General features: G+C 32.2%; 1 protein-coding gene, 1 long non-coding RNA gene and 1 other non-coding gene across 4 annotated transcripts; 2 read left to right on the top strand and 1 right to left on the bottom strand.

Annotated features, from left to right (window-relative positions):
- Positions 1 to 1,578: 1,578 nt before the first annotated feature.
- LOC123913927 lies at positions 1,579 to 5,072 on the top strand. The gene is made up of 3 exons (XR_006811749.1): positions 1,579 to 1,768; positions 2,610 to 4,691; positions 4,839 to 5,072. It is a non-coding gene; the product is annotated as an uncharacterized LOC123913927 (long non-coding RNA).
- LOC123919165 lies at positions 1,597 to 1,699 on the top strand. The gene has a single exon (XR_006813080.1). It is a non-coding gene; the product is annotated as a U6 spliceosomal RNA (small nuclear RNA).
- LOC123913926 (protein DETOXIFICATION 43-like) lies at positions 3,038 to 12,600 on the bottom strand. 2 transcript variants are annotated; one of them, XM_045964850.1, is made up of 13 exons: positions 12,360 to 12,600; positions 8,012 to 8,178; positions 7,041 to 7,162; positions 6,479 to 6,754; positions 6,075 to 6,271; positions 5,830 to 5,965; positions 5,255 to 5,351; positions 5,067 to 5,167; positions 4,495 to 4,658; positions 4,148 to 4,336; positions 3,920 to 4,015; positions 3,701 to 3,822; positions 3,038 to 3,576 (listed from the first exon to the last, which is right to left on the bottom strand). In XM_045964850.1, exons 2-13 carry the CDS (start codon positions 8,089 to 8,091, stop codon positions 3,522 to 3,524), a joined length of 1,635 nt encoding a protein of 544 aa, XP_045820806.1. In that variant the 5' UTR covers positions 8,092 to 8,178; positions 12,360 to 12,600; the 3' UTR covers positions 3,038 to 3,521. The 2 variants fall into 2 exon arrangements, with proteins under 2 accessions (XP_045820806.1, XP_045820805.1); XM_045964849.1 differs by having other exon boundaries at positions 3,920 to 4,336; positions 12,360 to 12,509.
- Between the last annotated feature and the right edge of the window lie 3,612 nt (positions 12,601 to 16,212).

Raw genomic sequence — 16,212 nt, 5'->3', positions numbered from 1 at the left:
ATTTAATTTTATCTAACAATTGATATTTCGATACCACAATTTTTTGGCAAAAAAAGGGTCTAAGTGGATGAAAGAGATCAAATTGGCATCCCAATTAGATTGGTACCTTAGTCTAAATATTACTATTAAAAAAGAATAAAAAATACAACTTGGAGGGAAGGGGACTTAGGCCAAGACTTACAGGAAAAAAAAGAAACAAATGCCTCATTGAAAAAGAAAAAAAAAAGTAAAATCTGTTTTTAAGTTCATAGTTTTGAATTTTGATTTTCGTCCTGTACTTTAAAATCACGAAAACGCACTAAGTTTCTAATACACAAACTCAACTCAATGCAAAATAAAATTTTTAAGAAAACCACAAAATGTTAAGATTTTCACCATTGCCGAGGATCAAACCCGGGTCACCCACGTGAGAGGCGGGCATGCTTACCACTATACTACAACAACTAGTTGTTACCTTGTTTTCAATAACTCATAATACCCTTTATTACTTCTAATATTTTGTGACACCGACTAAACAATTAATTTCATCTCTCTTCATACGTCGAGGAATTTTGGCAACAGACAAAGAATTTGTTCATGCTCCATAACCTCTTCACTCCAATTTCACGAACTGAAAATTAATTCTAGAAGAAAAAAAATGCAATTTCATCATTATCTCCTTTCACGTGGACTTTCGTTAGTCAACAGCTAGTTAACCTAACATTTGAGACTAAAACCAAAACTGAAAATTAATTGGGGACAAAAACAAGTGATTTTAAAGTATAGGGACGAAAACCAAAACTCAATATAAAAGTAGGGATCGAAAACATAGTTTACCCATAAAAAAATCTCACCTATAAAAATAAATTTTCTTGGGATAACCATGCTAAGGAAAAAAGTGCAGTGTCATTGTAAATATTAACAAAAACATGTATTCAGGTAGACCTCAATCTAGCTATTACAAATAAAATCATAAATAAGCTGAGGAGGAACCACATATATTGATTGTTTCTCTATAAGTTTGAATTATGATGCAAGTCATTTGAGAGAAAGTACCAAATTTTCCATCTGTTTCTAAGATTCCAAGGTATACTATTGGTATTCTTGTAAGACAAGGTAACAAGTTGAGAGTCACTTTCAATCCAAAGATAATGTCATCTTTTGTTATGGGCAATTTCAATAGCTAGCATTACACCAATTAACTCAGCATGCAAAGCATATGTGATACCTAGATTGTGAGCAAAACAACCAAAAAATGCAGCAAAAGTGTTCCTCAAAATACCACCACTAGCAGCAGGACCCGAGCTACTTATTGCAGCACGATTAGTATTGCACTTAATCCAATTGGCCTTAGGAGGGTACCGGAAAACTTCTTTGATCTTCGAGTCATTAGGCGGATGAACCTTGATTATGAAGAACTTCAGGATTTGGAACTCTAAAATAGAATATGAAGTAGTATAGTTAGTGAAGTTCTTGATAAGAAAGACATTGTAACAAAAGTAAGGCGAAGCAGAGAACTTCATTATACGTTGTTTGTTTGTTTGTAACAAAAGTCCCACATCGATTACATTTGTAAATATTAAAGTCTTTATATAACGCAAAATCACTCAATAGTTCGTCCCTTCGGGGACATCCGATAAAATTGGAACGATACAGAGAAGATTAGCATGGCCCCTGCGCAAGGATGACACGCACAAATCGAGAAATGGTCCAAATTTTTTTGCCATTTTTTTCCTTCGGATTTTCCCAGAAAATCTTCTGCATCTTTCGTTTTCCTTCTGTTGTTCAGGTATTTTCATCATCATTTCATGTGTTTTAGGGTTTTATATTAACAAAGAAAGATCTATTCGTTTGATTTTTGACTCATTCATGATTTAGTTTATATGAATATGAGAGTGATTTTAGGGTTTGAATGTGTAAAAATCCATTATTTTATCTTGTTGAATTAATGATTAATGGTGGATTTTATGCTAAAATAGATTTTTTTTGTTTGATTTTGATAACATTGTTTCAGATTATAGGAGTAATTTAGGGTTTGAGTGTGTAAAGATCCATTATTTTATCATTTTGCCTTGCTGATTAATGGTTGGTTTCGTCCCAATTGGGATATGGAAGTGTTGCTGCTATACCAAGATATCCAGGGTTTTAAACTATGAAGCACAAACACGGATACCGGATATGACACGAACACTGATACATTGACACCGATAATAATTTGAGAAAATGACATAATTCAATATAATCATGTGTCAGTATCGTGTCGGTGCAGACACCGATGCGTGTCGGACACTGGGGCACTCTTAATCCGAGGAGTGTTTCTGCTTCATAGGTTTCTTTTTATGTAACCAAAACTGCAACGCGTTCGCTTTTGAGGCCACATTTGACTGCGATTCTCTACAACAGTAAGGACCGCAGCCACTATTTCAAATCCTAATGCTATCTATGATTTTGCTACATGCTACATTATACCTAAGTGATGTCATGGAGTTAAGATGAAACTAATGGATTTGTTTTCAAAAATTGTAAAAGAAAATTGTGAAGGCAATAGTGATTTTTGTTTTATCTTAATGAACAGATAAAAATATGCAAGTAAACAGGCTCTGAATTTTGTGTATTTGTTTTCATTGTAGATTGTAACTCATACATAAGTTTCAACCCAAGATTGATTGTTGCTTCAAGCAGTGTTATGCATTCAGATTGATTGTAGTTCATAATGGAATTAGAGATTGGTCTTCTAGTTAACTCTGTATCAACAGAATGCAGATATTATTTCTGGGCTGCACCTGGTTGACGAATTTCTCATTCAAGCTGCAACTGGTACGGGTGAGTTATTAAATGTCTTGTAGTTTATCAAATTCTGTTAACTCTCTTCAATTTCATTTTTAGCTTCCATGAGCATAAGTTGTATTGCGACTGCATTTTAAAACAGTGTCTAGGGTGCGTTTAGCTAGGTACATTGGATTGTGTAGCGTGTTAAGAGAGGTATAACTTAAAAAATAAGCAGAAGATGATTGCTAGTTTGCAATTATTAGACAAAGAGAATGAGATTGAACTTAAATGATTGTAAAGCAATTTATTTTTCATTATGCATTCGAGTTTACATACTAACAGCTGGAAGAATAATCTTCAAAGTACAACAACATAATCACATGATGATACATCAAAAGGGAGAAAAAACTTGATATAACAATACTCAGTGTTGTCAAATAGGGGCTATAGCAGTACTACAGTGCTATAACGTAGCGGAATTTGAATTAATCGCTATTGTTCCGCGTAACACTGTTTAGTACAAAGTGTTGTTAAATAGTGGCTTTAGCAGTGCGGAATTTGAACGAACCACTATTTTCGGCAATCCGCAATTGACAACATTGACGATACTGGATACAACACTAGCACGTATAAATGGAGCAGTCCAAGACTATCTATCACTATAGTATAGAGAAGTCTTCGTGTCCTAAAAAACAGACAATTGATCCTAAAAGGATGAAAAGTGATGTAAACGTAATGCTACACAATGAAATTTATTTTTGTAATATATATCCTCAAGACAATGAGCGGCCTCTGAGAAAACGCCAGGGTCCTGTTCTCGTTCCCATCCTGCATATGCATTCGACATGTTTGTAAAACAATATTGTATAATAGAATTATAAGATCTTTGAAGAAGAAGAGTTACCATAAATAATTTTATGAATGTTTTGTAAAGAATATAAGGAAAGTTTACCTCCATACACCAGCAAACATACGAAGACTCATATAGATGGTTAGAGCAATCCAGATCCCAATAAAACCCTTACTCTTGTAGAGAATAAATAATGAAGTAACACTGGCTAATGAGACCAGAACCTGAAAAAATAGCAAAAAAAATTTATAAATAAATATGTATAGATCAAGATGACAAAATACGAAAAAATTTAGGAAGTAAATGAGCATGAAAACTTGCCAAGGAGTATGCAGAATAAGCAAAATCAGATGCTCCATAGTTCACACCATCAAAGACAAAAGCTAATGAATTGATAGGTTGTGTAGCAGCAACAAACTGGCGAGTTAAAATGAAATTAGATAAAACTAGAACACAAAAAATTAGATGTAATTCACTAGTATAACTAACTTTTACACCTAATATAAAACATAACAAACTAATCCATTGTGTTGTGCTAGGAAAATATACCGGGATGCCTAGTCTGATTAGGTGAATAACAGCAACGTCTTTTGAAAATACTCCAGCTCCAAAGTACAATCCACCCCCAACTACAAGAGAGAGTCCAACTCCTAAAACAAAACTCATTTGCAGTGTCCTTGTTGCTGCAGTAGTCACTTTATCATAGTCTTTCTCAGCAAATGAACATGCTAGAATTGCCTGTTAGAAAGGGAAACTTAATCAGTAAGTACATTAATGCTTATTTAACTTTCATTATATCTTGTCAAAAAAAAAAAAAAACTTTCATTACATTTTTGCACAAAGAAGTGTATATCTTACATCTCAATAACAAGAATAAAAATGTTATGTTGATGTACCTGTATAGCAACGGCTAAACCATCGGCAAGAAGGGATGATGTCATCCAAACCTGAAGGCAAGTTTGGAATGCAGCCATTGGAATTGGACCTAACCTTGCTGCTAATGAGGCTGATAAGGTCACACAGAATGTCACTGCTATAACTCTGGCCAACAACAGACCACCTATTGAAATTGAAAACAAATTCCAACATATAAGTAAGTTATTGCATCATAATAAGTGATCAATGTATGTTTGATTATTATATATATATATTTTTTTTTCCTGTCTCAGAGGTAAATGGTTATCTTTTATCAGTTGGAAGTATCCGAGTTTTAATTCTAACTGGAACAATCTTTGACCAGATTTTACTTATCTTCCGGCCAAACTCTGATTACCGGAGTTCCTTTCTCTTTGGAACTGGAGGGTTAAGACCAATGGTCGTCTTTTGACCGGAAAAATATTTTGTTGTGATGGTGAATTTTTTTTTTTTTTTATCTATTTCTTATTTTTAATAGAGTAGAGTGAGATTTCAATTAAAATATAGACTCTAATACAAACATACTATATTTATTTAATGTACTCCATCATACCATTTTTAAGAAACCTGAAAATCTGCAAATCCTTCATGCTTGGAGGTAGGAGATCCACTTTTCTCATTAATATCAACAAGAGGCAACTTGCCATAATGTACCTAAAAGTATCACCATTTTATAAGTTGAAGTCATGAGAATAAAAATGTTTGAACATTGTTATTAGGATAAAACAAAGTAATACTTACTGAGAGAGCACATGTGAAATGGCTGCACCTCTGATGCCCAATTTGAAGTAAAATATAAGTAGTGGATCCATAGCAACATTCAATGTATACCCGGAAACTAAATTGAAACATAACAAAGAAATGAACCGAGTTAGGGAAAAAGACTGACATTTTAAAACAAATCTTCTCTCATCTAACTTTTTATTTGGTGTTCTTTATGTGTTTCTTATGTTCCTTTAGATTTGAAATGCCTCTTGAATTGCGATTGGGTTAAGTCACCCGTTACAAAATAAGCTTGTAAGGTGAGAATTGACCACCATTTATTAACATATTTCATACCATATCCTAATCTAATGTGACCCGATTGGTCCAATAACGAGTGACCCGATAGGGGTGGCCTAATGAATCTCGGATAGGCTGTGATTTAGATTGAGCCTAACTCGACCCTTATAAAACGGCTTGTAAGATGAGAACTACCCACCACTTATAAACATATTTTCATGCCTTAACGATTGCGGTTTTAATTTATGCTTTTGCATGTTCTCAAAGTCCTAATTTGGCTTCAATTTCATGTCAAATACATTATTTGAACCTACCAATGACATATAAAGGAGTTGTTGTGTCTTTGAACCCTCTAAAGATTCCTTGCATGGCCAAGGAGAGAAGCACTGCAGGAGCACCCAAGGCTCTCAATCTTAAGTACTTAACAGCTGGTGGTAACATAGGAGAATCCTACAAAAAAGAGAAATATCTCAACTTAACAAAAGCTTACATCAATGTACTTAAGATAGTGAAGTAATAAACATTTGAGCATAGTACTTTTAATGATAAAGATACTTACATATTTCAAACCCATTGCACCTAATAGAGGTTTAGCTGCAAATATAAGGGTTGCAGCTTGAATAAGACCAAGGACTGTGCCAAAAAGTAATGCCGTTGATGCTGAAGCAATGTGCCTCTTCTTGCTTATAGGTTTTGACTCACTCTTGTTACCATTGCCAGTAACAATAGAAGACTTGCTCATCTTTGAATTTGTATCTGATAAGGAAATTTAGAATGTTAGAACAACAAAACTTGCAATACATTCATTTCCCTCTCATATCCTATGTAACACTGGCGCTTCATATTGAAGGCGTGTTCGGTGTTCGACACAAACACGTTGTAATTATACCATTTTCTCAAATTATTATTTGTGTTCATGTCGACATTTATGTACAAACATAGAAAGAGAAAGTTAGAAAGTACCATCTCCATTTTTTGTCTCATTTTTCAAGGTACAATCCTGTTTGGTTGCACCAGCTTCTATGTCTCGAAGCATATGATCATCAGGCATTACTTCATTGGTCTTTGGCTTAATGCTTTCATTGAATTGCTTTTCTGCTGCTCTGCTATTAATTTTATCAATAGTATCTTCTTCAGCTACAAATGAAGTTGTAATACTGACCAGCGGGAAAATAGTAATCCTTGAAGCTTGGTTGAACACAGCAATCGAAACTCCTGCAGCCGCAAGTTCCACCGGCCCTAAACACATGAGAAAATGAAAGTTTAGTTTCAAACAAGCCACAACATTAACATGAGAGAGCTTCTTTTCCCACCCTTCAAAGTCACTTCAGAAGTATACTTTTGAAAAAAACAGTTTTTTTTTCCTTCCGGAAGTATACTTCTTCTGGACAAAACCACAGTTTTTTGGGCCTCCAAAAGTATACTTCCGGACAGGTGCAATTTTCTGAAACGCGGGAATGGGAAAAGAAGCTCTCTAGAATGATCCTTGTTAACAACATGATCTAGTGACATGAAAGAAATGTACCCAAGTGGCCTATGAATGCTGTGTCTATAAGAGAAGCAATTGGATCAGCAGCAACAGCAAGTGCAGATGGGAATGCAATCCCAAGTATCTCCTTAGCTAGGGAGTCCATCTTGAATACAAGGCTACAATCACATTAATAGAACCAACTATTAGTACTTTGTAAAAGACTTACAAGAACCTTTTAGTCCCTGTAATATATAGTGTTTTTGGTTTTTGTGCCTAAACAATTATTTGTTGATTTTAGTCCCTAAAATATAATTTTTATACTTTTGGTCCTCATTGTTTGATTTTAGTCCCTATAATGTTAGGTGTATGTTTTATTAGTCTCGGCGGCAAGATAAAACCGATGTCATATTTTAGAGACAAAAATGAATAAAATTCACATATTATAAGGACTAATTCAACACGAATCAAATATTGTGCGAACTATAACTAACTAGAGAGTTTTCCTATTTTGGAAACTTCTTTTTTCAACCTAAATGTGACAAGTATACTTAAAAAAGAGTTTTGTTTTTGTGCTTCAGAAATATGCTTTCAGACGAAAGCACATTTTTTTTCTTCATCTGAAAGCATATTTCCGACAACATGTGTGGTTTTTTTAAAAAACACATGAAAAGAAAAACTCCCTCCTAACTTTAGGTATTAAAACTAAAACTAATAAAAAAAATCTATAGGACTAAAACCATAATAGTTGCATATATTAAAGGACTAAAATGTTATTTAAGATTTGGTAAAATTACATGAATGCCCTTACCTAAGCTTTAGAGAGACATGTGAGATTAAATTAAAATATATAATGACATGTAATTTTTGTTTTAGGTAGATAATGACATATAATGACTCTAACAATATATATACAAGAAGATAACCTTTGCATTATAATATATCATCATGTTATATAAATCTAGTTAGCATGATCCTGTTCCTCCATGAAACAAGGGTCATAATTTGATTAGATAAATTAAGGGTACCTTGCATCTTTGAAGAAAACTGATAGAGGCATTATCCACTTGTTCTTGACTGCATTATTTGTGATACCATTATCGTCCATGATATCCTAAATCTTTAGATAACAACTCAAACAAGAAGAGGATTATGCAAACCAAAGTCCCTTGAGGTTGAACCAAATCTTAATAATCTGCAAGTTTAAGGCGATTCGATCAATAATTTATACCATCAAAATGAAGAAACAAGTATGATATGGTAACAAAATAATTTTGAATGAATTATGTAAAATTGATTTTGACTAACAGTAAGTTGAATGTACAGTGATTTATGTTAAAGTGAGTGGACGTTAAATCAATTTCAAAAGCAATCAGCTATACCGAAGAACATCAAAACATGTTAAAATCAATTTTAAACTTCTAGAAACAATTTTTCCTCCTTTAAAGTGAAACTAAAACATACACTAAATTAGCTAAATAATGTGGTACCTTTATTGAAAGGTCACAAGAAAGTGATGTATTTAACTATTTATAATGTTGCATATAACTAGTGTTAATGCAAGAGTAGAAGACTATATAGTTGCATAAATGTTGTTTATATCATGTTTATGATTGAACCATCCTCTACTATAGTTCTACGAAACTCTTTATAAAGTAACAGTGCCAAACTATTATTCTTTAATAAAGATAAGCAAACCCCATAAGATGGAAAGTGTTAAAAAATGGCTAGAAACAACTTAGAAGAACGTGACAACTTGTAATTCAAAAACCTTCCCTAGTTCCATACACCCCTGATAGAAACATAACAGAAAATCTATATAATTTTTATGATAATGAAAAGTTTAGCTTAATTGTAGCTCGGGTGCTTGTTTGTTTTTTTGGTATTAACTAACTCCTCTAGCGTTTAGGGGAAGAAAAGACGATAAATTCAGAGTTCAGCTCTGAGATAAGTAAAATCTAGTAATAAATCTTTTCATTAGGAATCGAACTTGGATTCTCATGAACAATTCATTCTAAGAAAAGCTGATTAACCACCTGAGTCTAATATCTTAGTTTTAAGTCTAGAAAAAGCCAAAAGTTTGAATATGACTTATAAATGTATCTACATATTACTCCCTCCTTCTCTAATAAGCTCTAATATTGGTTACAATATTTAGTATGATAACAATTGTATTAATCAAATCAATTCTACATCAGAAGAACATATTATATTTCATTTGTAGTTCTAATTTTAGTTATATATTGCCTACCTTAATATATCAAAATTGTTTTTATTCAATTTGAGAGAAAAATGTCTTGATTGAGAACCACACACAACCAAATTATGGGTAAAATACCTTAAATAATACTTTATAACTGAATATCTTCCTTGTGGGTACAATCTATTGCTAGATACAATATAATTCTTTTATATTAATTTTTTAAAAAAATTCTATGATGTAACATATCCCAATTTCTGTTGCAAAATAGATAATGTTGTTTTGAACGGATCTGTTCTATAGTTGCATGGCTGTTGGGAGTGGAAATCCATTTAATTGTAACTTAAGAGATTCAAATGAAAATCAAATGAAGAAGTAATACATATTAGAATTGTTACAAAAAAATATGAACTTGAATTTCATTATGAATTTCAAATGAAGAGGGAGACGTCATATCTCCACCCAAAACTTTAAGCTATTAGGTTAATCGATCATCTCTCTTATAAATTTAACATTTTTCGTATTTATATATATAGTTGATGTGAGACTTAATCACTCACACTTAAAATCCGACAATGAGTCATGCTAAATTATTTAGACGCCATATAAATTTCTAATAATTTGAATTCCAAAAAAGTGGATACTGAATAGAGTCCATTTTTAACACTCTTAAAATAAAGGTATTGACTATTGATAAAGGAAGATCTGTACATGGCAAATCAAGATTAAAAGTTTTATTTTGTGGACATGATTAAAAGCTCATAAAACAAAAAAAATAAATTTACTAACGATAAAATTAAATTAAATTTCTCATACTTTTTAAATAATGAAATTAACCGGTATGCATAGTCAAGTTTAAAAGAATTTAAACATACATATAATTTATTTTACTATAAATCTAGAAATATTTATGTGGTAAATATAGTGGAACAAGTTTAAACAACTACGGAATGAGAAAAGGAAAAGAAAGAACTAAATTGGAACAAGTTTTGGCCATTCATGGAAAAAATTGAATAGCCATAATATGTGAGAAAAATAAGAAAACACCTTTTAAATTTTTTGGATACATTGAACATCTTTTTATTTTATAAAATGTTAACAATTGTCGTAAGAGCTTTTGTTAATAATCTAATACAGTAGCATTTTATTAAAATCATATGTAGTCGATTTTTAAGAAAATATAGAATTATTTTTCCAACACAACTTTTCTTAACCTAAAAACTTGTTAGCATGACTTTTTTAATAAAAATAAAAATTGGAAGAATTTATCATTTAATAATTTTAATAGATTGATTTAGTGGTAAAAAGACAGATTCTAAATCTAAAAATTTCAGATTAAAAACTCCACTAATTTCTACAGGAAAATCACTCACTCACACTAAATTTTTTCTTACTATTTTTTCATTCAATAATTAGTGGGCCTCTTAAGATAATCCGTACATGTGGATCACACTAACAAAGACATTATTAATCACAAAGTTATATGATGTTTAAAAAGTATGTTACAAATATGACTAATTAATCATGAGCATAAAATGAGCAGTGATACTTAGAAATGGAAGCTAAGTGGCATGCAAGTTGCACGCATAAGCATTTGAGATAGATATAACTATTGGATTTTGCCACTAAGTGGATTTTGTGTGCTGATGTGAAAAATTTTATATTTATTATATATAAAAAAAGTGTCCTTACACATTAAAACAAAATTTACTTCATTCTTGAGGTGTTTTTTTGTGTCTTTTTTCACTTAAAATAGTTATTACTAATCATCATTATTTTTAAAATTCATAAATTTTTTAAATTTGTTAAAATTATAAAAATGCATTTTAATTTGACTTGAAGAATGACATGAAAATAATGCACTAAATTTTTTCCCTATTTTTTTTGTTTACAATGAAGCAGATAATCGAACTCAGACCTCGTATATATTACACAAATTTCTCACCACTAAATCAAAACTTAGTGACTTCTCTTTTATATGATTATTCACGATTATTCACTAAAGCTAATAGCTATAGTAGGTAGGTTTAAATTATTAGATGTAATAGAATACAACAAAACATCACTATTATTTTAACATATTTTCTTTTTGGTGGGATTCATAGAATAATTACTACATTTTTAAGCACGGAATTGATCATGGATGATGAGAGTGATTAGTGAAACAAAAGTACCCATCATTGTCGGAAATAAATAATTCACTACTCCCATTTTGACATGTCAATAGTGTTAATATCATAGTGTGTTTGTCAGGCTTTTTAGTTTATGGATGTTAATTTAAACTAAGTGCACTCGAATTTAACATAATCATAGTGACACCGTAATTTTGTGGAAGTTTAAATGTATATTTTATACCAAAGTTATAATGACTTAGTATGATTTCACTATATCATCACTAGTACAAATATGCACTAAGAAGGAAGAATGAAAATGAAAAAAATATATGAAGTTGAAGTTAACCATCTAAATAATTATGTGTCAATTAATTTAATGCAAAGTAAATACATTGATCAAAGACCTTCTCAAATGTGAAATGCGCCTAGATTCGTTTTTTCAAAAAAGCCAAATTCATTAAAAGTTAAAGCTAATAGGCACAAGCAATGCCAATTAGAAATGTAGCTAGTGCCTTTTGGGTTGTTAATTAGTTGCTTGATTGTTTTGTTGTCTTTTGGGTTTTGCTTATTGTTGGGTTTTATATAGGTTGTGTATTTAGTTATTAAATATATACATGAATGAATGAATGAAAAATAGACGGACAATAAATTGCATCTTTAAACTTGTTTGCAAGGAGTTTAAGTATTATACTCTTTTTTTATATTATTATTATTATTATTATTAATTATCATTTAACCATTAGCAGTGATAGATATCAAGAAAATAATATATGCCGGTTGTTCTATTGATAAATTTCAATTGTCTCATTTATATATATCTTGATAATATTTTATGATAAATATTTAAATTAATAAACCCTTACAAGTACACAAGTACTATATTAGTTGAATTTAGAAACTTATTTTATCTTTTCATTCTCAAATTTGTTTCAACTTTTCTTAGGTATGTTTATTGCTACGTGAGACGTTGGTTGAATAACCAACTTCTAACAACAATAGACATGTTAGAATCTATATAAACTCAACCATGAAGAAAGTTTCTGATTGAAGGAATTTACATACCTCAGTGCTCCTAGTGTTTGATTCTTGAAATGGGAGAGAGTGATGAATGAAAGAACCTCTTAGAGTCTTCTCCCTCACAAAGGTCACACACTCTTCTTGCTTAGAAAACATAGCCCTCCCACACCCCTTTTATAAGTACCCTTTGCATGCCCCACTAAACCTCTATCTCGATCTTCCCTAGTATTTGAATTAAAAATATATATTAATGTGTATATGATAACAATAAATAGTGCGCAAAAAAGGTATATGAGCTTGAGAGTGAAAAGCATTTTTGTTTGTTATATTATTTTGAGGGTGTAATTTAAAGAAGAAAGGAAAAAGACACAAAGTAACAAATGGTCTAGTTATTCTAAGAAGCAAAGGTAATATTAAGAGGGACTATTCAACTAGGGGAGGAGCCACCTGCATCCATATGCTACAAGAGCTTGAGCCCCTCCTTTTTATTACTCCATCTGTTTTCTTAAAAGTGTCCGGTTAGAATGATAACACCAAATTAAGAAAGTGGATTTTTGCACTCTATCTTCCTATTATATTCTCATCTTAGTTCACCAATAAATTCATATTTTTTTGCACCTTAGTACTCATCTTATTTAAATCTTCAATGAACCATTATTATATGTAACAAATTCTGTTTAAATATGAATATAACAAAGAAGCAACAAACTTTACTATCGTAAATAAAAATGAACAAACTTTCTTTTTTTTTAAAAAAAAAACTTTAGTTTTTCAAATATATATAAAAAAATATATTGAAAAAGATAACAATAATTGACAAATGGTATAATTAACAAATTGTATCCATAAAACACAAACTGGACAGTTCATTGGAAACGTTAAATATGATAGAACTGAATACTTTTAAGAAAACGGATGGAGTATCTCTTAAAAAATGATAATTATCTACATACTATTTTTTTTTGGTAAAATACATACTATTTGTTTAATATACTATTTTTAATAAATTTTAATAAATATAATTTTATTATCCATTTATTATTATCATATATCTTTGACCAGCTGTCGACATTTCAGGGCCGGCGCAAATAAAGCAAGGGATTTAGGCCTCCAAAAATATATAAAATTTATCAAGAGAAAACGGTCTCTCATAAGTCATAAGTTTACAACAAGAAAATGACCTCAGAGTAAAGACTAAGGCCTTCGAAAAAAAGCTAGTGTTTCCATGCATGGTATAAATATTTGATTTTTGTATTAAAAAAAGACTATTTGTATTTTTTTTTTTTTACACTTTTACTCTTTCTTTTAATAAGTAAAAAAGTCTCCCTTTAAAGTTCGTTTTAGGCCCTCTTTAGTGTTGGGCCGGCCTTGAACATTTTTATAAAAAATTATTATATGTGAAGTTTTGTACATGATCTTATATGAGAGAAAATCTAACATGTGCCTTAATGTATATCCTCAAAGATAAAATATTTATATTTGTTGTGAATTCGTCTTAAAAATCACACCAATAATAATCTTGATGTGTGATTTTTAAGACGAATTCACAATAATTGGTGCCCACTGTGGGGCAATCGAAATAATTTGAAGCAAGCACCATGGGTTATAAGTCGGATATCGAGGGACTTTCCGAAAGCAATTTGGAATTGTGAAAAGTGAAGATGGAAGCAATTTTAATGTTCAGAATGATGGATAAAACATGGAGTGTTGTTACCCGGTGCCTCGAAGATAAAAAGTTAATGGAGATGGTGAAGAAGAAGGTCGACCTGGAGAGGCGGTGGTAATAATACTCAGGTGCTAGTGGAAGTTGAGATTCGGTGAAGTGTTGAGTCATGGATGTTGGATGCTCCTTTCACATGTGTTCAAAGAATGAATACTTTGAGACTCTAGAGCTAGTTGAAGGTGGAGTTGTTCATCTTGAAAACGGGAAAGCTTGAAGGTTCAATGTATGCGTTCAGTTTGTCTTACGAAGTTTGACAATCGTGAGTTTCTTTACACGATATGAGGTATGTTTCTGAACTTAGATGCAAAGATAGTTGGTCATGCATCTATAACTAGTGGTGACTCTCATAATGTGGTTGAGTTGTGGGACTTCGGGTGAACCTGTTAGTGACATGGGTTTAGTTGGACTAGTGAACAAGGTTTACTATGTGTCGAACTGAACTGGAATTGTTGTAGACTAACAATAGCTTGAAGTATGTTTCAGAGGAGTTGGAGAGGTCTTGTGTGTTACAAAGTAGAGATCATGGTGGGTATACATTAATGGAAACTCAGTTTGAGGTGGAGTTTTCCAATAGTGGTAAACAGTCAACATTAACTCTTGGCTATCTAATCGGAGATAGGGAGAAGAGTGGTATTATTGAACCAAAGGGGTGTGACCATGGAGACCTTGTGGGTTATGTTTCAATTGTGGCTGAAGAAGTGCAAGACCTTGAGAGGATATTCAGGGAGGCAATTGAAAGCAACGGTAATCAGACTTGGTAACTTGTGAGACTGCTGGAGGTAGTTGGATACAAGAAGAGTTTGATGTTGCAGCTTGTGGAACCGCCTAAAATTCCAGAGTTGGTTTGGAGCCAAGCAATACTTCGAGAGGACGGAAGGCATTCCGGGGGTCGAAGGGTGGTGAATTTTGTTGAGCTATCTAAAATGTCGATGATAGTGGGGAACAAGCGTTTCTCAGGGAGGTACGGACTTGATCACTCCAGAGTCTGAAGAGGGTGCGGTGAATATTGTGGGTGCTGCCAAACATCCTATGGTAGTGGGAGACAAGATCTTCATGAGGGTGGAAGGCATTCCGAGGGATGAAGGGGAGGTACAGCTTGCGGGAAGGAGGTGGAGGATGGTACCTAGGTCAAGGTTCAAGTGGGACTTGGACTTGGCCGGTGTTCTTGAATGGGAGAGTTCAAGGAGGATGGAGAGCGAAAGAGAGTAGAGATGTAGAGGCAAGGATTAGGGTTTGCCACCACACAAGGGCTAGAATTTTAGAGAGGAAAAAAAGTTTTCTCTTGGTACAACTCTAGGGTAGGCGAACTATCTTTGTGGTAAACCTTGGGAAACACTTATCAAATTTAGTCTCTTGGCCACGGGAAGAGATTCGGGTTTTGGGTAGAATTAGGATTATTTCTTGTAACCCAATTGGGAATTTCTTTGTAAAGTTACTCTTTGATATAGTGGAACGGATGAGCTGCTCTCTCCCCCATACTAGGTCATTATTTAACCGAACTGGGTAAACAAATTACCGTGTTCTTTCTTCTCCTTTATCTTGTTTTCGATTATTATATTATTGTTTATTCCGCTTAATTATTTGGTTATTGTTCTATTGCTCCACACATCATGTTTTCATTGGTGCAATTTTATTGACGAATTAACGACAATATTGAAATTTATGTATTTTATATTTTTAAAATAAAAAGTTGTTTGTTCCAATAAATAATTACTATTTGTAGAATTTTAACATATATCCTTCCGGTCGTCAATATAAGAAAACATTCATTTTTTAGATACATTAGAGCATTGATGTATTTAATCTATGATATAGTTTAGATACATTAATGTTTCAATATATCTAAAAAATGAATATTTTTTTATATTAACAACTAGAGGGAGGAGTACGATGATAACATATATTCTTAAGGTACATGATAGGCAGCGTTACCTCTTATGAGACAAAAGAGGAAAAAGTCTTATTATTAGAGACGGTGCGAGTGCTATCTCTTGTAAAGGAAGCAAAGTGTCAAGCATCAGTGTTTGACGCAGTAAGAGGTGTTAGTACTAATATAGCATTTTCATTGACTTTCTATTAGGTGGAATTTGGAGGGTGGAAAACTTTCTTGCTTTTAACATCTTGGCAAATGGTAAATGTGGAAAGACATTCTCTCATTTGGTTGGTTGATTAGAA

The sequence above is a fragment of the Trifolium pratense genome, linkage group LG3 (assembly GCF_020283565.1).
Source record: "Trifolium pratense cultivar HEN17-A07 linkage group LG3, ARS_RC_1.1, whole genome shotgun sequence".
Classification (NCBI taxonomy): domain Eukaryota; kingdom Viridiplantae; phylum Streptophyta; class Magnoliopsida; order Fabales; family Fabaceae; genus Trifolium; species Trifolium pratense.
Note: the sequence above shows the minus strand (reverse complement) of the source record. Positions and strands in the feature narration are given on the sequence as shown.